The following is a 23,005-nucleotide window of genomic DNA, read 5'->3' on the forward strand; positions in this document are numbered from 1 at the left end:
TTTCACTTAGGCACTCTACAGCCTTCTGGACTCAGCATTGGGAGTTCAACAAATTCAGAGCATGACTTGCCTTTTTTAAAAAATTATTTTACATTTTTCATGTTTGTGCTTTTGGACAGAGCTGTTCATTATTTTGCCATTAACTTTTGTCTTTCACCACAACCATCAGCACTTCCTTTGTCTTTGTTGCAAGAGTGAGAGAATGCTAGCTAAAAATATAACAGTATGAGTTTTTACAAGTAATTTAAGGGGGAAAATAGTAACTGAAGTGAGTGGTGGTCCTCTAGAGAGAGCGTCTGGGAGTTAATATTGGGAAATAAAGAAATGGCAGAAGTGTTGAGCAGATATTTTGTGTCTGTCTTCACTGTAGTAGATCCCGGAAATACTTGTAAATCACAAAGTGAAAGGGAGGGAGGAACTTAAAACAATCACAATCACCAGCGAAAGGGTACTGAGGAAACTGTTAGAGCTAAAGGCTGACAAGTCCCCATGACCGGATGGCCTGCATCCTAGGGTCGTAGAATTAGCTGCTGAGATTGTAGATCCATTGGTTGTTCCCTAGATTCTGCAAAGGGCCCTTCAGATTGGAAAATAGCAAATGTAGCTCCTCAAGTCAAGGAAGGAGGGAGACAGAGAGCAGGAAACTACAGGCCAGTTATCCTAACATCTCATCAGGAAAATGCTAGAATCTATTAAGATGGTTATAGCAGGGCACTTCGAAACGCAATGTGATCAGGCAGAATAAGCATGGTTTTATGAAGGGGAAATAGTGCTTGACTAATTTATTAGAGCTCTTTGAGGAAGTAACAAACAAGGCGAATAAAGAGGCACTAGTAGATATGGTGTACTTGGATTTCCAAAAGGCATCTGATAAGGTGCCACATTAAAGGTTTCTACACAAAATATGGGCTCATGGTGTAGCGGGTAACATTAGCATGGATAGAGGATTGGTTAGCTAACAGGAAACAGTAGGGATAAATGGGGCATTTTTTTCAGGTTGACGAATGTTACAGGGATCCATGCTGGGAGCCTCAACTATTTACAATCTATATCAGTAATTTGGATGAAGGGACCATATGTACAGTTGCTAAATTTGCTGACAAAGATAGGTAGGAGAGGAAGTTGTGAAGAGGACATAAGGAGTCTGCAAAGGGATATAGGTAAGTTAAGTGAGTGGGCAAAAAATTGGCAGATGGAGTATAACGTGGGAAAATATGAACTTGTCTACTTTAGCAGGAAGAATAGAAAAGCAGCATATTTAAATGTGGAGAGATTTCAGTAGAGTGATCTGGGTGCCCTGGTACATGATTTACAAAATGTTAGTTTGCAGGTATAGCAAGTGATTAGGAAGGCAAATGGAATGTTATTGCTTACTGCAAGGGGATTAGAATATAAAAGTAGAGATGTTTTGCTACATGCGACCAGGGCGTTGGTGAGACCAAATTGAGTACTGTGTACAGTTTGGTCTCCTTACTTAAAGGATATAATTGCATTAGCAGTTCACAGAAGGTTCACTTGACTGATTCAGAGGATGAAGGGGTTATCTTATAAGGAAATGTTGGACAGCTTGGACCTGTATCCACTGCAGTTTATTAGAATGAGAGGTGATCTTATTGAAACACAAGGTCCTGAGGTGACTTGACAGGGTGGATACTGAAAGGATGTTTTCCCCTCATGGGAGAGACTAGAACTAGGGGCAAGAGTTTAAAAATTAGCTGTCTCCCATTTAAGATGGAGATCGAGAATTTTCTTCTCTGAGGGTTGTAAATCTATGGAATTCTCTTCCCCAAAGAGCAGTGGAGGCTGGCTCAAATGTTTTTAAGGTTGATTTAGGTACATTCTTGATTGACAAGGGGGTAGACAGGACAGGATAGTTGAGACAATCAGATCAGCCATGATCTTATCAAATAACAGAGCAGGCTCAAAGGGCCGAATGGCCTACTCCTAATTCAAACTTTCATGAGACCAGCCTGGCTCAGACCATACTAGAAACAGAGCTAAAGCAAGCCAAAATCTCAGAAGATTTGGTCTACCAGCCATGGGTTGAGAGAACAGATTTTAAAAAAGCCCCTTCACAGGCCAACATCCCAGGAATGGTCGAGCTCATCAACAGCATTGTGGAATTATCTGTGTCCAGTCTCCTGTCTGACTTTTCCTCTCACAAACCCAGGAACAATGGCAGCATATCTACTGCCATCTCTCATTTATCTCAATACGAAATAGGTATTGAACCTGTAACCTTCTGGTCTGCTAACTCTGCTTTTATCAAACCAAGTCATTCAGGAGTTTAAAGCAGCGTATTTAAAAAGACCATAGCAAAACCACTGAAGAATACAAAGGTTTGCAAATGCAAAACTGGGTTTTATTGTGTAGAATTTAGGCAGGGTGGTGAGTTTCATACCAGCTCTTTGAAGGGTTTATGTGCTATATAAGAACACATGAATAAATCATCAATTCCATAGGAATTTCAGTGACTCTGCATCTGGCTAATGATCATGGGAACGGTATGCTGCGTAGAATCCTCTGGAGAGCCTCATTTCCCTGAAGGGCGTGAAGCGTGTCTTCATATAGATGGTTCACAGTGCTACACAGCTGCTCATGTGGCAGCTCTGTTCTCCTGCACATTACCACAGTGACGACCGTGCATAGCAGCAGGAAGAGCAGCACCTTCAACAGCACCTGATGGAACGAGTGTCCTTTTTGAGATGCTGACGAACCCTCGGAAGAAACTGGTTCTAAAAGGGGTTGTGGAAGGGAGAAAAAGCAATGTTTAAATGAATACGTGTATACTTGAACACAGTCACAAACAGACGAATTAGAAGAAGTAGGCCATATGGCCCCTCTAGCCTGCTCCACCATTCAAGATGATCACGGCTGATCTGTCTGTGGCTCAAATTCCACACTCCCATCTGCCCTCGATAACCTTTGATTCCCTTGCCTATACGAATTCAAAGAGGTTCCCAACCAGTAACTTTCTACCGCTATAACTGTGAAATTGAGATATAAGGCATAGTATCCCAGTCTAAACACACACATGATGATCTAATATTAACTAGGCAAATCTTCCCCACAGTTAGGCCTGTTTCCACTGCAGGGGGAGTGGCTAGAAGCCTGTTCACAAATTGGTCAATTTTGGCAAGTTTTTTTTTAATTCATGAGATGTGAGCGTCAATGGCAAGCCAACATTTATTGCCCATCACCAATTGTCCGAGAAGATGGTGGTGAGCCACCTTCTTGAACCGCTGCAGTCCACGTGGGGTAGGTACACCCACAGTGCTTTTAAGGAGGGAGTTCCAGGATTTTGACCCAGCGACAGTGGAGGAACGGTGATATAGTTCCAAGTCAGGTTGATGTGTGACTTGGAGGGGAACTTGCAAGCGGTGATATTCCCATGCATCTGCTGCCCTTGTCCTTCTAAGATGTAGAGGCTGTGAGTTTGGAAGATGCTGTCAAGGGAGCCTTGGTGAGTTGCCGCAGTGCATCTTGCAGATGGTACACGCTGCTGCCACTATGCGCCATTGGTGGAGGGAGTGAATGTTTAAGGTGGTGGGTGGGGTGCTAATCAAACGGGCTACTTTGTCCTGGATGGTATCGAGCTTCTTGAGTGTTGTTGGAGCTGCACCCATCCAGGCAAGTGGACAGTAGTCCATCACACTCCTGACTTGTGCCTTGTAGATGGTGGACAGGCTTTGGGGAGTCAGGAGGTGAGTTACTCATCGCAGGATTCCTAGCCTCTGACCTGCTTTTGTAGCCATGGTATTTATATGGCTACTCCAGTTCAGCTCCTGGTCAATGGTAATCCCCAGGATGTGGATAGTGGGGGATTCAGCAATGACAATGCCATTGAATGTCAAGAGATGGTTAGATTCCCTCTTTGGAGATGTTCATTGCCTGACATTTAAATGTTACTTGCCACTTATCAGCCTAAGCTCGAACGTTGTCCAGGACATGCTGTGTGCAGGCAGGTAGTGCTTCAGTATGTGAGCTGCGAATGTTACTGAACACTGTGCAATCATCAGCAAACATCCCCACTTCACAAATACATGAATGGGATGGGAATAGAGGGATACGGACCCCAGAAGTGCAGAAGGTTTTAGTTTAGACAGGCATCAAGATCGGCGCAGGCTTGGAGGGCCAAATGGCCTGTTCCTGTGCTGTTCTTTGTTCTGACCTTATGTTGGAGGAGAGATCATGATGAAGCAGCTGAGGATGTTTGGCAAAGTTGCAAGGAGCTGAGATGAACCTCTCAGGCAAGATGCTCCCACCTCTCTCCTGAGGAGAGACACCACAGCCGCACCATGTACTTCCCTATCAAGCACAGCTTAGACTGGCCAGAATTAAACCTACATTCTTCCTTTGTGGTATCCAATGTTGGTGTTCCAGCACTCAATCACTGACGCAAACATTATTCCTTTTGTTTTGCTTTTCAATTCAAGGTTCGCACTTCCAGATTGCAACCTGCTAAATTTCCCCTCGTTATGGAATTATCTGGCCCATCAAATCAGTGCTGGTGTTTTTCCCGCTATGAGCCATCTTATCTAATCTGACACTCTCATTCACTCCCCATACCATTTAAGATCTATTAAGAAAATATCTACTTCTCTTTCAAAAAAAAAACTGCGGATTCTGCTTCAGGAGAGTTTTATGGACAGCAAATTCCACAGTCTCACCAGTCTCCAACAGGTTTTCCTCGACTTCCCTTTAATTCTTTTTGTGGTCATCTTAAATGTGTGTCTTCTCATTACTGTTTTGCTGACCAACAGAAACCATATGATCACAGAATAATACAGTGCAGAAGAGGCCCTTCGGCCCATCGAGTCTGCACCGATGCATTAAAACACCTGACCTGTCTACCTAATCCCATTTGCCAGCACTTGGCCCATAGCCTTGAATGTTATGACGTGCCAAATGCTCATCCAGGTATTTTAAAAGGATGTGAGGCAACCTGCATGTACCAAACTCCCAGGCAGGGCATTCCAGACCGTCACCACCCTCTGGGTAAAAAAGTTCTTCCTCAAATCCCCCTTAAACCTCCCACCCCTCACCTTAAACTTGTGACTCCTCATAACTGACCCTTCAACTAAGCGGAACAGCTGCTCCCTATCCACCCTGTCCATGCCCCTCATAATCTTGTACACCTCGATCAGGTCACCCCTCAGTCTTCTCTGCTCCAGTGAAAACAACCCAAGCCTATCCAACCTCTCTTCATAGCTTAAATATTCCATCCCAGGCAACATCCTGGTGAATCGCCTCTACACCCCCTCCGATGCAATCACATCCTTCCTATAATGTGGCGACCAGAATTGCACACAGTACTCCAGCTGTGGCCTTACCAAAGTTCTGTACAACTCCAACATGACCTCCCTACTTTTGTAATCTATGCCTCGATTGATAAAGGCAAGTGTCCCATATGCCTTTTTCACCACCCTATTAACCTGCCCTTCTGCCTTCAGAGATCTATGGACAAACACGTCAAGGTCCCTTGGTTCCTCGGAACTTCCCAGTGTCAGTCCATTCATTGAATACTTCCGTGTCACATTACTCCTTCCAAGGTGCATCACCTCACACTTTTCAGGGTTAAATTCCATCTGCCACTTTTCTGCCCATTTTACCATCCCGTCTATATCTTCCTGTAACCCAAGACACCACCTCACTGTTAACCACTCCGCCAATCTTTGTGTCATCCGCGAACTTACTGATCCGACCCCCCACATAGTCATCTATGTCGTTTATATAAATGACAAACAATAGGGGACCCAGCACAGATCCCTGTGGTACACTACTGGACACTGGCTTCCAGTCACTAAAACAGCCGTCTGTCATCACTCTCTGTCTCCTACACCTAAGCCAATTTTGAATCCACCTTATCAAGTTACCTTGTATCCCATGTGCATTTGCTTTCTTGATAAGTCTCCCATGTGGGACCTTGTCAAAGGCTTTGCTGAAATCCATGTAAACTACATCAACTGCACTACCCTCATCTACACACCTGGTCACATGCTCAAAAAATTCAATCAAATTTGTTAGGCATGACCTCCCTCTGACAAAGCCATGCTGACTATTCCTAATCAAATTTTGCCTCTCCAAGTGGTGATAGCGAGGCCTGGACAACGTATGCCAGCCAAGAGCGACGTCTCAATTAATTCCATCTTCGCTGCCTTCGGAGAATACTTGGCATCAGGTGGCAGGACTATATCTCCAACACAGAAGTCCTTGAAGCGGCCAACACCCCCAGCTTATACACACTACTGAGTCAGCGGCGCTCGAGATGGCTTGGCCATGTGAGCCGCATGGAAGATGGCAGGATCCCCAAAGACACATTGTACAGCGAGCTCGCCACTGGTATCAGACCCACCGGCCGTCCATGTCTCCGTTATAAAGACGTCTGCAAACGCGACATGAAATCGTGTGACATTGATCACAAGTCGTGGGAGTCAGTTGCCAGCATTCGCCAGAGCTGGCGGGCAGCCATAAAGACAGGGCTAAATTGTGGCGAGTCGAAGAGACTTAGTAGTTGGCAGGAAAAAAGACAGAGGCGCAAGGGGAGAGCCAACTGTGCAACAGCCCCAACAAACAAATTTCTCTGCAGCACCTGTGGAAGAGCCTGTCACTCCAGAATTGGCCTTTATAGCCACTCCAGGCGCTGCTTCACAAACCACTGACCACCTCCAGGCGCGTATCCATGGTCTCTCGAGATAAGGAGGCCCAAAAGAAAAGAAAGAAGTGGTGATAGATTCTCTCCTTCAGAATTTTCTCCAATAGTTTCCCTACCACCGAGATGAGACTCACTGGTCTACAGTTCCCTGGCTTATCTCTACAACCTTTCTTAAATAGTGGGACCACATTAGCCGTTCTCCAGTCCTCTGGCACCTCCCCAGTGGCCAGTGAGGAATTAAAAATTAGGGTCAGAGCCCCTGCAATCTCCACCCTCGCCTCCCACAGCATCCTGGGACACAAATCGTTTGGCCCTGAAGATTTTTCCACTTTTAAGCCTTCCAAAACCTTCAATACCTTGTCACTCCCTTTGACAATTTGCTCAAGAACCTCACAGTCTCTCTCTCTAATTTCCACATCTACATCCTCATTCTCTTGGGTGAAGACAGATGTGAAGTATTCATTCAACACCCTACCAAGGTCCTCTGGCTCCACCCACAAATTTCCCCCTTGGTCCCTAATGGGTCCTACTCTTTCCCTGGTTATCCTCTTCCCATTGATATACTTATAGAATATCTTGGGATTTTCCCTACTTTTACCAGCCAGAGCTTTCTCATATCCCCTCTTTGCTCTCCTAATTGCTTTCTTAAGCTCATCGGCCACTTCAGCAGATCTCTTATCCACCTTAGCTCTAGTTAAAACTAACTTTTCAAATCTTTCTTCATATTATGCCTAATATATTCAGAATGCAGCACCCAGCCAGCCAAGCTGAAATCCGTGACAGTGTTTTCCAGTTACAGCAGGTACACTATGGCATAGTAAGGCTAGCAAGAAGGGAGTAAACAAACATGAACTGGACTCCCCAATGCTGCTCGCTATTCACTGATTCCTGCATGTGTGGACAGAGTGAGGACAGGATCAGACTGGATTTTAAAGGTTTCCACAATTGACAGCCTGTCAAAATTCACTTCAGCTCCACAGAACATTGCAGTGGATGGGACCAATACCATAAAACTACATCCCAATAAGTGATTGAGCCTCCGGGAAGAGGAGAAGGGTGCTAAATTGGGGAAGGGGAAAAGAATAACTTAAGCAAGTGATTTCAATTTTGAGGAGTTTCATATTGAATAATAAACTTGCCCATTTCCAGTATATTTGCACAGCTCATGCAGCAGATTCTGAGACAGATTTAGTTTTCAATTCTGTAAGAATTTGCACATTTCACTTACTTTCCAAAGCACCAATACGTTTTTCCTCCTTTGGCTTGTTCAATTTCTGTAATTTTTGCGCATCGTACTCCTTCCTGCGCCTCTCCTTCTCTTCCATTTTCTCGCGTTTACGCATCTCTCGCTCCTTTGCTTCTTTAGCGCGTAATTCTGCTTCACGTCTTTTCTCCAACTCTGCAACAGACATTTTGCTGTAAAGATGGTATTTGAAGCTTTTAGATGCTTTCTGCTATTGTTTTTCAATGACTCAGTGGTAGCACTCTCACCTCTGAGTCAGAAGGTCGTGGGTTCAAGTCCTACTCTAAGACTTGAGTACATCATTCAGGTTGGCATTCCAGTGCAATACTGGAGAGTGGCACACTGTTGGAGGTGCTGTTCTTCAGATGAAATGCTGACATAAAAGATCCCAGAGCATTAAAATGGGAGTTCTCGCAACGTTGTGGCTAACATTTATCCCTCAGCTAAAATCCAAAGTACTTTATTGGCTGTAAAGTGCATTGGACCATTCTGAGGACATGAAAGATGCTATATAAATACAAGTTCTTTATCATTTATGAGCGTGCACCTCTGTGAACAACGTACAGATCAGCTGCCAGCAGCTTTCTCTAAGACAGGTGCCGAATGAGAGAGATTTCCAGTTGTCACCTATTTCTGCTTTAATCATCCTGAGCAATGGCACTGGAAAATCAATTAGTTGCTATGAAATGACTCTGAACCTCAAGCTGCCGCACTGGCACTTCTTGATCCTAACAGATAACAAGCAGTGCATTACTCATAAGGACAAGGGGAGGATGTTTTCATCCTCAAGCGCTTTAGGCAATAGCTGTCACCCCTGTAGAAGGGATTCACAGTCATATAAAATCTCCCTTAAAAACCTGCATCAAAAGACCAAAGTGCAGAAATAAAAATGTAACACATTCAGTGGCATGCAAAAATTATTTTGCCTCGAGATAGTCCTCATTTGACTATTACATAAAATAAGCAAGTTATTTAAATGGAGAGACACTGCAGTACAGAAGAATCTGGGTGCCCTTGTACATGAATCACAAAAAGTTAGCATGCAGGTACAGCAAATAATTAGGAAAGCTACAACTGTACAGGGCATAGGTGAGTTTAGGTCGTCTTATTCAAGGAGGGATATACTTGCATTGCAGGCAATTCAGTGAAAGTTCACTAAGTCGATTCTGGGTTGAAGGGTTTGTCTTATGAAGAAAGGTTGAGCAGGTTAGGCCTATCATTGGAATTTAGAATGAGAGGTGATCTTACTGAAACATAACATTCGGAGGGGGCTTGACAGGGTAGATGTTGAGAGGAGGTTTCCCCTTTAGAACTAGGGGAATCTAGCACTGGGGGCACAGTTTATCCAAAAGGGGTCTCCCAGTTAGATGGAGATGAGGAGGAATTTCTTCTCTTAGAGGGTCATTAATCTTTGGAATTCTCTTCCCCAGAGAGCAGTGGAGACTGGGTCATTAAATATATTGAAGGCCGAGTTAGACAGATATTTGATCTGCAAGGGAGTAAAGGGTTAAAGGGGAACAGGCAGGAAAGTGGATTTATGGCCACAATCAGTTCAGCCATGATCTTATTGAAAGGTGGAGCAGGTGCAAAGGGCCTACTCCTGCTCCTATTTCTTAAGTGCTTGTTAATTTACAGCACAGAGAGAGAGGTCTTAAGAAGGCACAACAACTGGTCTATTTAGAATGACTGCCAGTTATGAAACAGAACAAATGCAGCACCAGCAAAATATTGGACTCCAGAGTACGTCCACAATTGACAGACTCTTGAAATCAATTTCTTCCACTCCAAGATGGCTCAGCTGGTCAAGACTGTGAGTAGTTGAGCCACAAGGGCCAGGAAGATTCAAAGTTCAATCGCAGATCTGTGCTGAGTTCACGGATCTTAGCTGGGGCATGACAATTGATGCCAGTACTCCTAGGTTAGGGAGGGAATAAACAGAGCAAAGATTACCACTCTCATTTATTCTCCAGCGATCCCAGTGTGGAGGTCCACTGAGAACCAAGAGGTTTAGCTTCTGATACCCTTAGGTCCGACTCCAGACATTAACAAAATATTGTCAATTGGGTACTGAAGGACTGCTGGCTCCCATGGAACTGCCCTCATCAAGAGTTTGTAAACTTCAGGATGGCAGGAGGTAAAAAGACGACAATATTAGAAAAGGCTGTAGCTTGCTTGACTGACTCAATTCCACTCTCAGTTTAAGTGTCACTGTACCTGGATGAACATTTATTACAGACATCGCATCTCTTACCCCTCTCAACCTGCAACCGCCTCTGTTTCTCACGATCTTGTTCGGACTGAACAGTTTTCATATAGCGCAGCACCTACGGTATCCAAAAGTGAAAACAAAATTAAAAATTAACTTTCTTTAAAATAAATCACTACCATGTGTAGAATTACACAACAGATTTTAGTACAATAGTACTTTATCTTCAACAGCACAAATTACTTACAGGCATATTATCTTCAAATATTCTCACCAGAATTACTGCCCTACACCATTACTGACAGACGAGTACAGTACCCCAGTGTTAAACAGTGACGGACCTGTCCCCACCAGTACTGTAGCTGTGTTATGTAGAGACAGACCTGTTCCCAACAGTACTGTACCAGTGTTATGTAGAGACAGTCCTGTCCCCACCAGTACTGTACCTGTGTTATGGAGAGACAGACCTGTACACACCAATACTGTACCCCAGTGTTACACAGGGACAAGCCTGTCCCCACCAGTACTGTACCTGTGTTATACACTGACAGACCTGTCCCCACAAGCAGAGGTGGAGGTAGGAGAGGAGGGGGAGTTGCACTATTGATTAGGGAGGACATCACGGCAGTACTTACAGAGGATATCCCGGGGGGGGGGGAACGTCCAGCGAGGCCATATGGGTAGAACTTAGAAATAAGAAAGGGGTGATCGCTTTGATGGGATTGTACTATAGGCCCCCCAATAGTCAGAGGGAATTGTAGCATATATGTCGGGAATCACAGATAGGTGTAGGAATTATAGGGTTGTAGTAGTAGGTGATTTTAACTTCCCTAATAATGCAGACAAGTGTGAAGTGATGCATTTTGGGAAGTTAAACCAGCCAGGACATATACAGTAAATGGCAGGGCCCTGGGGAGTGTTGTTGAGCAGAGAGACCTTGGGGTGCAAGTACATAGTTCCCTGAAAGTGGCAACACAGGTAGACAGGGTGGTGAAGGCGGCGTATGGCATGCTTGCCTTCATCGGCCGAGGCATTGAGTACAAGAGTTGGGACGACATGTTACAGTTGTACATAACGTTGGTTAGGCCGCATTTGGAGTACTGTGTACAGTTCTGGTCGCCGCACTACAGGAACGATGTAATTAAGCTAGAGAGGGTGCAGAAAAGATTCACAAGGATGTTGCCTGGTTTGTAGGGCTTGAGTTAGAAAGAGAGATTGGATAGGCTGGGTCTGTTTTCCCTGGAGCGAAGGAGGCTGAGAGGGGACATGATAGAGGTATATAAAATTATGAGGCATAAATAGGGCAGATAGCCAGAGTCTGTTTCCCATGGCAGGGGTGACTAAAACTAGAGGGCATAGATTTAAGGTGACAGGGAGGAGGTTTAAAGGGGATCAAAGGGGTAAATTTTTCACACAAAGAATAGTGGGTATCTGGAATGAGCTGCCTGAAGAGGTGGTGGAGGCAGGAACTGTAGCGACATTTAAGAGGCATCTGGACAGGTACTTGAATGAGCAAGGCATAGAGGGATATAAATTAATGCAGGCAGGTGGATTAGTCTTGATAGGCATTATGGTCGGCATGGATGTGGTGGGCCGAATGGCCTATTTCTATGCTGTACGACTCCATGACTAACACTGATCCCTGGGAAACTCCACTACAAACCTTCCGCCCGCCTGAAAAATATCCATTAACCACTACTCTTTGTTTCCTGTCACTCAACCAATTTCATATCCATGTTGCTGCCATCCCTTTTATTCCATGAGCTACAGGTTTGCTCACAAGTCTGTTGTGTGGCACTGTATTAAATACCTTTCGAAAGTCCATGTACACCACATCAACAGCATTGCCCTCATCAACCCTCTCTGTTACCTCTTCAAAAAACTCCGGCAAGTTAGTTGAACATGATATTCCCTTAAGAAATCCATGCTGGCTTTCTTTAATTAACTCGCATTTGTCCATGTGACTATTGATTTCGTCCCGAGTTATCTTTTCTAGAAGTTTTCCACCACCGAAGTTAAACTGACTGGCCTGTAGTTGCTGGGCTTATCTTTACACCCTTTTTTGAACAAGGGTGTAACGTTTGCAATTCTCCAGTCCTCGGGCACCACCCGAGTCTAAGGAAGACTAAAAAATTATGGCCATTGCCTCCGCAATTTCCACCCTCACTTCCCTCTGCAATTTCCACCTTCACTTCCCTCAGTATCCTTGGATGCATCTCATCTGGTGCTGGTGCTTTATCCACTTTAAGTACAGACAGCCTATCTAATACTTCCTCTTTATCAATTTTAAGCCCGTTTAGTGTCTGACTTTCCTCCTCTTTCAACATTGCCTGGGTTGCATCTTCTTCCTTGGTAAAGATAGATGCAATGTATTCATTTAATACCTCAGCCATGGCCTCTGCCTCCACATGTAAATCTTCTTTCTGCTCCCTAATCAGCCCCACTCCTCCTTTTACCACCCTTTTACTATTTATATGTCGATAGAAAATGTTGGAATTTCCTTTCATGCTAGCTACCAGTCTCCTCTCATGCTCTCTCTTTGCTTCTCTTTCTTGCTTTTTCACTTCCCCTCTGGACCTTCTATATTCAGCCTGGTTCTCAATGGTATTTTCCACCTGGCATCTATCATAAGCACACTTCTTCTTCATCTAAATCTCTACCTCTTTTGTCGTCCAGGGAGTCCTCTGGATTTGTTTGCTTTACTTTTCCCCTTCGAGAGAACATACCTAGACTGCGCCCGAACTATCTCTTCTTTGAAGGTAGCGCATTGTTCATCGACCGGTTTTCCTGCCAGCTTTTGACTCCAATTTATTTGCCCCAGCTCCATTCTTATCCCATTGAAGTTGGCCTTCCCCCAGTCCCCAGTTAATTATTCTTACCCTGGATTGCTCTTTGTCCTTTTCCATAGTCAGCCTAAATCTTATGATACAATGATCACTATCCCCTAAATGCTCTCCGACTGATACTTGACCCACCTCATTCCCAAGAACCAGGTCTAGCAGTGCCTCCTTTCTTGTTGGACTAGCAACATATTGTTGTAGAAAATTTTCCTGAACACACTCTAGGAACTCTTGCCCCTCACTGCCCTTTCCACTACTATTATTCCAATCTATGTTTGGATAATTAAAGTCCCCCATTAAAATTACTGTATAATTCTTGCACCTCTCTAATTTCCTTTCAAATTTGTTCCTCTACATCCTTCCCACTGGTTGGTGGCCAATAGACAACACCAAGTAATGTAATTGCACCTTTTTTGTTCCTTAGCTCGAGCCGAATAGATTCTGCCCTGAACCCCTCTGGGACATCCTTTTTCTCCAGCACTGCAATGCTCTCCTTAATCAATGCTGCCACTCCTCCCCCTTTTTCCCTTTCCTACGTTTCCTGAACACCTTATATTTAACACCTAGCCCTGCCCTTCTTTGAGCTAGGTCTCTGTTATAAAGAACAAAGAACAGTACAGCACAGGAACAGGCCATTCGGCCCTCCAAGCCTGCGCCGATCATGATGCCTGCCTAAACTAAAACCTTCTGCACTTCCGTATCCCTCTATTCCCATCCTATTCATGTATTTGTCAAGATGCCTCTTAAACGTCGCTATCGTACCTGCTTCCACCACCTCCCCCGGCAGCAAGTTCCAGGCACTCACCACCCTCTGTGTAAAAAGCTTGCCTCGCACATCCCCTCTAAACTTTGCCCCTCGCACCTTAAACCTATGTCCCCTAGTAACTGACTCTTCCACCCTGGGAAAATGCTTCTGACTATCCACTCTGTCCATGCCACTCATAACTTTGTAAACCTCTATCATGTCACCCCTCCACCTCCGTCGTTCCAGTGAAAATAATCCGGGTTTATCCAACCTCTCTTCATAGCTAATACCCTCCAGACCAGGCAACATCCTGGTAAACCTCTGCTGTACCCTCTCCAAAGCCTCCACATCCTTCTGGTAGCGTGGCGACCAGAATTGTACGCAATATTCCAAGTGTGGCCTAACTAAGGTTCTGTACAGCTGCAGCATGACTTGCCAATTTTTATACTCTATGCCCCGACCGATGAAGGCAAGCATGCCGTATGCCTTTTTGACTACCTTATCTACCTGCGTTGCCACTTTCAGTGATCTGTGGACCTGTACGCCCAGATCTCTCTGCCTGTCAATACTCCTCAGGGTTCTGCCATTTAATGTATACTTCCCACCTGTATTAGACCTTCCAAAATGCATTACCTCACATTTCTCAGCCACATTTTATTTCCCCATGGCAATCTGCGACTGTACCTCACCAGTCTTATTAACCACATTCCATGCATTCACCACAGCTCCAGCGACCCGGGTTCAGTTCTGGGTACTGCCTGTGCGGAGTTTGAAAGTTCTCCGTGACCGCGTGGGTTTCCGCCGGGTGCTCCGGTTTCCTCCCACAGCCAAAGACTTGCAGGTTGATAGGTAAATTTGCCATTGTAAATTGCCCCTAGTACAGGTAGGTGGTAGGAGAAAGGTGTGGATGTGGTAGGGAATATGGGGTTACTGTAGGATTAGTATAAATGGGTGGTTGTTGGTCGGCACAGATTCGGTGGGCCGAAGGGCCTGTTTCAGTGCTGTATCTCTAAATAAAAAAAAAAATAAACATATATGCATATTAACCCTGCTTCAGACTTTATTACTTTCTCCCTTACACTGACCCCATACTATTCCCTACTCTCATGCTATCTATTTCCCCCAATATTCTGTGCACCTTGGTATTCCTCTCTAATACTTGCTCCTGGTTCCCACACCCCTGGCTAGTTACCAGTTTTGCTTCTCTCCAATCTGAGCTCCCTCTCAGGTTCCCATCCCCCTGACAATTTAGTTTAAACCCTCCCCAACAGCACTAGCAAATCCCCTCGAGGATATTCGTCCCAGTCCTGCTAAGATGCAACTCACCCATTTTGTACAGGTCCCATCTGCTCCAGAATGGGTCCCAATGTCTTAGAAATCTGATGCCCTCCCTCCTACACCAGTTCTCCAGCCACGTGTTCCATCTCTCAATTCTCCTATTCCTATGCTCACTTGCACGTGAGACTGGGAGTAATCCTGAGATTACTGCTTTTGGAGTCATGTTTTTTAATCTCCTTCCTAGCTCCCCAAAATCTGCTATCAGGATCTCATCCCCCTTCTTACTTATGTTATTGGTACCAATGTGGACCATGACAATGGCTATTCCCCCTCCCCCAGAAGAATGTCCTGCAGCATCTCCATGACATCCTTGACCCTGGCACCAGGGAGGCAGCACACCATCCTGAAGTCACGCTTAGTGCCGCAGAAACACCTGTCTGTTCCCTAACTAATGAATCCCCCATCACTACTGCTCTTCCACTCCTCTTCCTCCCCTCCTATGCAGCTGAGCCGCTTCTGGTGCCACAAACTTGGCTCGGACTGCGCCCCTCTGAGGCTCTGAGGAACCGACGCGGTGGTTAGCACCGCAGCCTCACAGCTCCAGTGACCCCGGTTCGATTCTGGGTACTGCCGGTGCGAAGTGTGCAAGTTCTCCCTGTGACCGCGTGGGTTTTCGCCGGGTGCTCCAGTTTCCTCCCACAGCCAAAGACTTGCAGGTTGATCGGTAAATTGGCCATTATAAATTGCCACTAGCGTAGGTAGGTGGTAGCGGAATTGGGGGAAGGTAGGCATTTGGTAGGAATATGGGATTAATGTAGGATTAGTATAAATGGGTGGTTGATGGTCGGCACAGACTCGGTGGGTCGAAGGGCCTGTTTCAGTGCTGTATCTCTCAATAAATAAATAAAATTTTAAAAAACCATCACCCTCACCAGCATTAGCGAGTGAGATCACATCAGGGGACTCCTGCACTACCTGCCTGGTTCTCTTCAACTGCCTGGTGGCCACCCATTCCCCATCTGCCCGCATGCTCCTAACCTGTGGTGTGACCACCTCAGAGTGTGCTATCCACGTACACCTCCACCTCGCGGATGCACAAGTGACTCCAGCAGCCGCTCGAGTTCCAAAATCCAGAGTTCAAGCTTCTGCAGCCGGTGACACTTCCTGCAGATGTGTTTGCCTAGGACACATGACTTCCCAGATGCCACTCGGCCAAGCTGACCTGCCATAACTTAACTTTACAGATTATAAGTACAATTGCTTACCAGTTACTCACCAAACAGCTCCTTCCACTCCACCAAAGCAGGAACCAAATACTGGAGGATTAAAAAGTATAAAGAAAAACGGAGCATCTCCTCCCCGGTCACCGAACTCGCCACTCACCAAACCCGAATCTCCACAATCAGCTTGTAACCTGCACACTGAGAGTCTAATAGAACTTACAAATGATAATAAAGCTTTGCCAATACTAATAAACCTTACAAATACTGATAAACTTAATGCAGCTTATGTATTACGTTGTCCTATTTGAACTAATACACTAGTCTCTCTCACTCACTATTATAAATTATAAAATCCATTTTCGTTTTTAGTTTATATACTAATAAATCGATCAAGTCTTATTATATATTTGATTTCAATTAAATTGAAATCTTACCTGCATACTTACCCCGGCGGCTCTCTGTTTCCCAGCTCGCTCTGTTGATTGTGACATCACTGATGTCACTTTTCAATTTTCCCCCAGCTCTGCTCCCACTGTATCTCCTCTCTCTCTGGTCTCTGACTGTTCCTCTTGGCGTGCTTGTTAAAGCTCTGCTCCCACTGTATCTCCTCTCTCTCTGGTCTCTGACTGTTCCTCTTGGCGTGCTTGTTAAAGCTCTGCTCCCACTGTATCTCCTCTCTCTCTGGTCTCTGACTGTTCCTCTTGGCGTGCTTGTTAAAGCTCTGCTCCCACTGTATCTCCTCTCTCTCTGGTCTCTGACTGTTCCTCTTGGCGTGCTTTTTAAAGTTTTGCTCAGACTGTGTTTTCTCTCTCTGGTCTCCGACTCTGTTCCTTTTGGTGTGCTTAAGTGTCTTAAAGGAGGAAAGAGACGGAGAGAAGCAGAGAGGTTTAGGGAAGGAATTCCAGAGCATGGGGCCTAGGCAACTGAAGGCATGGACACCACTAGTGGAGCGATTAAAATCAGGGAATCTCAAGAGGCCAGAATGAGAGAAGCACAGATATCTCGGAGAGTTGCGTGACTGAAGAAGATTACAGAGATTGGGAGGGACGAAGCCATGGAGGGACTTGAAAAGGATGAGCATTTTAAAATCAAAGTGTTGCTCGAGCAGGAGCCAATATTGGTTAGTGAGCACAGGGGTGATGGTGAATGGGACTTGGAGCAAGCAGTTTTGAAAGGAATCAAGTTTATGGAGGGTAGAATGTGGGAGGCTGGCTAGAGCACTGGAATAGTCAAGTTTAGAGAGTTTCAGCAGCAGATGAGCTGAGACAGGGTGGAGTCAGGCAATGCTACAGCGATGAAAATAAACAGTTTCAGTGATGGCGCGGGTGTATGGCTGGAAGCTCATCTCATGGACAAACACGATAAGGCTGTAAACAGTCTGTTCAGCTTGAAAGGCCAAATGGCCGACTCCCAATCCTATTTCGTCTATTCTTACATCATATTTTGACAGGTTGAAAAGCAGATGGAAGAAGGCTGTTGGGTTGCTTCAAACAAGTCAAATTTGTGCAGATGGTTAGGCCACAACTGGAGTACTGTGTGCAGTTCTGGTCACCTCATTACAGAAAGGATGTAATTGTACTAGAGGGTACAGAGGAGATTTACGAGGATGTTGCCAGAACTGGAAAAATGCAGCTATGAGGAAAGATTGGATAGGCTGGGGTTGTTCTCTTTATAACAGAGAAGGCTGAGGGAAGATCCAATTGAAATATACAAAATTTTGAGAGGCCTGGATAGAGCGAAGGTGAAGGGTCTATTCACCTTAGCAGAGAGATCAGTGATGAGAGGGCATAGATTTAAAGTGATTGGTAGAAAAATTAAAGGGGAGACAAGGAAAACTTTTTCAACCAGAGGGTGGTGATGGTCTGGAACTCACTGCCTGAAAGGGTAGTTGAGGCAGAAACCCTCAACTCATTCAAAAAGAGGCTGGAGATGCACCTCAAGTGCCGCATGGTTACAGACTAAATGCTGGAAGGTGGGATTAGAATAGGTGGATCGTTTTTCAGCCAGCACAGACACAATGGGCAAGTGGCCTCTTTCTGTGCATTAAACTTTCTATGATTCTATGAAATGATCCAACTAGGTAAAAATGAGCAATACCATTTAGTGTTTTCACAGAGTTGTGAACATAATGTACAACCTTCTCCAAATAACCAGATGGTCTCTTCCAAAAATGAACAGTGGTTGTCTTATCTATCCACAAGCTTGAAACAAAACATCTAGTTATATGCTGTTTAATGCTGAAACCAATATCATGTTACATTTACTGTTAGGACAGATGTTGAGACTTACATTGGCTGCACTCTGTTTGCACTGCTTCTCATCCAGGCAGTCGCCTGCTATCTTCTCAAGCAATGGATCAAGTGGGTTTCCTTTTAAATCCAACCACTTCAAGTTCTGTAAAGAGAAAGGGAAGTCAGTTAGTCATTGCTGTTTGTGGGAGCTTGCTGTGCACAAATTATCTGCCGCATTTCAAATTACAACAGCGACCACACTTCAAAAGTACTTAATTGGATGTAAAGTACTTTGTTACGCCCCGAGGTGGGGAAAGATGTTGGACAAATGCAAGGTCTTTCCTTTCATCACAAACATTGCCCTTCCTCCTTTCTCCACACAAATGTGTTCCTCTCCTTTCCTGGGCCCCAACTGAACTACATCCATTTGTTTATTATAATCTTGAGGCAATACATTTCAATAGTGACAAAATCTCAGTACAGCACCAGGTTTTGATTTTCATAAAAGTATTTTTTGCTCCTGTGTTATAATTGCTAATTGTTAAGGTCTGAGTGAGACTACATTAGTCAATGTCTTTTCCCAGAGAGACATTGGCAAACTACTGCTAATTCCCACAGAGAATCCACGTGATATCTGGTACGCAAAATGCAAAATGGTCACACAGACTTAGCAGGGAATGGTTTACTAAGATTGATCCCGAGTTACACTGCTGGAGATAAGGAAGCTTTACTATGCATGGAATTATCATATCTTCATCGCATGCAAATTATCATATCTTCATCGCATGCCCCAGGGCTCTATTTTATTTTATTTATTTTTATTTAGAGATACAGCACTGAAACAGGCCCTTCGGCCCACCGAGTCTGTGCTGACCAACAACCACCCATTTATACTAATTCTACATGAATCCCATATTCCCTACTACATCCCCACCACCTACCTACACTGGGGGCAATTTATAATGGCCAATTTACCTATCAACCTGCAAGTCTTTGGCTGTGGGAGGAAACCGGAGCACCCGGCAGAAACCCACGCGGTCACAGGGAGAACTTGCAAGCTCCACACAGGCAGTACCCAGAACTGAACCCGGGTCGCTGGAGCTGTGAGGCTGCGGTGCTAACCACTGCACAATGACAAAAGATGTATTTTTGTCTAAGTTTCAGCTTTGCAGTGAGTCCTATGTCACAGTACTAAAGGAGGTAATTGCCATTAATCACCCCAACCCACATTCACTACCATGACATCTCACATGGCCTCACTACTCTCATAGTACCGATCACAGCTATCCTTGGCCACCTATTTCTCATCTACATGCTGCCCCTTTGCAAGGTCAGCCAAAAACAGGTCGGCTTTCACATGTATGCTGACAACACCCAGCTCTACCACATCACTACCTGCCTCAACCCCTTCACAGTCTCTAAAATGTCAGAACATTTGTCTGACATTCCGTACTGAATAAGCAAAAATTTCCTCCGATTAAGTAGGCAGATCGAAGCCATTGCCTTCGGTTCCTGCCACAAACTCTGCTCCCTAGCTCCCAACATCATCCCTCTCCCGAGCATCTATGAGGCTGTTCGCAACCTTATTGTCCTATTTGACCCCGAGATGAGCTCCCGACCACATATCCACACCATCACCACATCATAGCCCAACTCCGCCCCTGCCTCAGCTCATCTGCCGTTGAAACCCTCATCCATGCCTTTTTGTGTCGATTTGACTATTCTAACATACTCCTGGCCAGCCTACCCTCAGTAAACTTAATGTCAATCAAAACTCTGCTGCTGTGTCCCAACTCTCACCAATTCACCCATTACCCCATCCTTGCTAACCTACTCTGGCTCTCGGTTAAGCAACGCGTCAAATTTAAAAATTCTAGTTTTCAAATCCCTCGATGGCCTCACCCCTCCCCATCTCTAATCTCCTCCAGCCCCACAACCCTCTGAGATTTCTGCACTCACCTAATTCTGGCCTCTTGAGCACCCCCTGATTTTAATCACTCTAACATTGGGCGTTGTACCTTCAGCTGCCTGGGCCCTAAGCTTTGGAATTCCCTCCCTAAACCTATCTGCCTCTCTCGCCTCCTTTAAGACCGTCCTTAAAATCTAACTCTTAGACCAAGCTTTTGATCATCTGCCCTAATATCTCCTTAGGGACCTGAGTGTCAGATTTAGTTTTATAATGCCCTTGTAAAGCATCTTGGGATATTATATTAAAGGTTATATACAAATACCGCTGTTGGTGTTTTTGAATCACAGCAAATACATTCAGCTTCATTCGACGAAATATTCAGTTGGCTGTTTCTTTGAAGGAGGGGCCAAGTCACTCAATCCAAATACAAATGTGTATCTGATTTGTAGCTTTTTTGAATCTAACAGATTATTCAAATTCTGCTTAGCTCTGGAAGATAAGCTAGACTATTGCAATAGAGGGAGGTCAGAGAGCACAGCAGGGATAAAGCAGCAACAGAGAGAGAGCGCGAGCGAGCGCGGGTGTACTGCGAGATCAGTAGGAGGTCCAAGAATAGAGGGGATAAAAAACAGGAGAGAAAGTGCATGTGCGAGCATATTGCAAGAACAAATCACCCAAAAAAAACAAGGAGTGGCATCGCATGATATCAGGTAGGTGATTGGTTGGTGAATGTAAAGGGTTGTTCTCCATCTAAACTTGGGCAGTGGTTTAAAAACAGATCAAGAAACTATAAAGTACTGTATTAAGTTTAAAGCCTAACTGGTTAAACTAATCAAACTACAAATGAGTAAAACACTTAAGTTAAGAACATAGGAAATGGGAGTAGGTCATTCAGCCCATTGAGCCTCTCTGCCATTCAATCAGATCATTGCTGATCTTCTACCTCAGCGCCATTTTCCTGCACTATCCCATATCGTGTGATATCTTTAATATCCAGAAATCTGTTGATTTCGGTCTTGAACATACTCAATGACTGAGCCTCCACAGCCATCTGTGGTAGAGAATTCCAAAGATTCACCACCCTCGGAGTGAAGAAATTCCTCACCTCAGTCCTAAATGGCCTACTACTTATTGAGATGGTGTCTTCTGGTTTTACACATCCCAGCCAAGGGAAACATCCTTCCTGCATCAACCCCGTCAGAATTTTGTATGCTTCAATGAGATCACCTCTCATTCTTCTAAACTCTAGAGAATAGAGGCCCTGTCTCCTCAATCTCCCCTCAAAGGACAAACCTGCCATCTCAGGAATCAGTCTGGTGAACCTTCATTGCACTCCCTCTATGACAAGTATATCCTTCCTTAGGGACGGAGAACAAAACTGTGCACAATACTCCAGTTACGGTCTCACTAAGACTCCATACAATTGCAATAAGATTTCTTTACTCCTGTACTCTCATTCTCTCGCAATAAAGGCCAACATACTATTTGCCTTCCTAATTGCTTGCTGCACCTGCATGTTAGCTTTCAGTGACTTATAAACAAGAACACCCAGGTCGCTCGGGACATCAACACTTCCCAATCTCTCACCATTTAAGAAATACTCTGCATTTCTCTTTTTCCTACCAAAGTGGATAACTTCACATTCTTCCACATGATGTTCAATCTGTCATGTTCTTGCCCACTCATTTGTCCTGTCCAAAAATTCCCTTGAAGCCTCCTTACATCCTCCTCACAACTCACATTCCCACCAGTTTCATGTCATCAGCAAACTTGGAAATATTACATTTGGTCCCCACATTCAAATCATTGATATAGATTGTAAATAGCTGGGGCCCAAGCACTTATCCTTGTGGTATCCCACTAGTTACAGCCTGCCAACCCAAGACTGGCCCATTTATTCCTATTCTCCATTTTCTGTTAACCAGTTCTCAATCCATGCCAGTATATTGCCCCAAATCCCATGTCCTCTAATTTTGCTTACTAACTTCCTGTGTGGGATCTTATCGAAAGCATTCTGAAAATCCAAATACACCACATCCACTACTTCCCCCTTATCTAATCTGCTAGTCACATCCTCAAAAAAACTGGTTGTCAAACATGATTTCCCTTTCATAAATCCATGTTGACGCTGCCCAATCCTACCATTACTTTAAGTGTCCAGTTATCACATCCTTTAAGTTATGAAGTTAACTCTCTATAAAACAAAGTGACGTCAGCACAAGGGAAGCAGCTGATTGGCCGTATTCAAGTCTTAAATTTATTTTGGTTAAGTCAGTTAATAGTCTAATAAATAAAGGCATGGCAGGGCATCTCAGTCCTGTGGAGTGCACATCCGGTGCCATGTAGGAACTCCAGGACTATTCTCATGTCTTGGACAACCAAACATGCAGGAAGTATCATCAGCTGGAGCAGGTTTCAAAGCTTGGGCAGCAGCTGACAACCTCGCAGGTGCACCACAGCGATGAGTGTTTTGTGGATAGCACATTTCTGGATGTGGTCACCCTGCATCTTAAGTGTGTGCAGACAGAGAGGAAATGGGTAACCACCAGGCAGTTAGTGCATCTCATTCTCCAACCAGTATTCAGTTCAGTTCAATGGGATGGTTCCTCTGGGGAATGCAGTCAGAGCCAAGTCCAGAGCACCACGGCTGTCTCAGATGTGCGTCGGGGGGCTTG

The 23,005-nt window shown here is 44.8% G+C and overlaps 1 protein-coding gene across 1 annotated transcript in view; it reads right to left on the minus strand.

Annotated features, from left to right (window-relative positions):
• Positions 1 to 2,325: 2,325 nt before the first annotated feature.
• The window catches only part of lrrc59 (leucine rich repeat containing 59), a 51,487-nt gene continuing 30,807 nt past the window's right edge, over positions 2,326 to 23,005 (minus strand). Inside the window, exons 4-7 of the mRNA XM_068057775.1 lie at positions 18,480 to 18,584; positions 10,150 to 10,222; positions 7,884 to 8,054; positions 2,326 to 2,735 (exon numbers count right to left, since the gene is read on the minus strand). Coding sequence (XP_067913876.1) covers positions 2,494 to 2,735; positions 7,884 to 8,054; positions 10,150 to 10,222; positions 18,480 to 18,584 — 591 coding nt within the window. The 3' untranslated portion in view covers positions 2,326 to 2,493. The remainder of the gene's footprint in view (positions 2,736 to 7,883; positions 8,055 to 10,149; positions 10,223 to 18,479; positions 18,585 to 23,005) is intronic.

This window comes from Heterodontus francisci, chromosome 26 (genome assembly GCF_036365525.1).
Source record: "Heterodontus francisci isolate sHetFra1 chromosome 26, sHetFra1.hap1, whole genome shotgun sequence".
NCBI classification, from domain to species: domain Eukaryota; kingdom Metazoa; phylum Chordata; class Chondrichthyes; order Heterodontiformes; family Heterodontidae; genus Heterodontus; species Heterodontus francisci.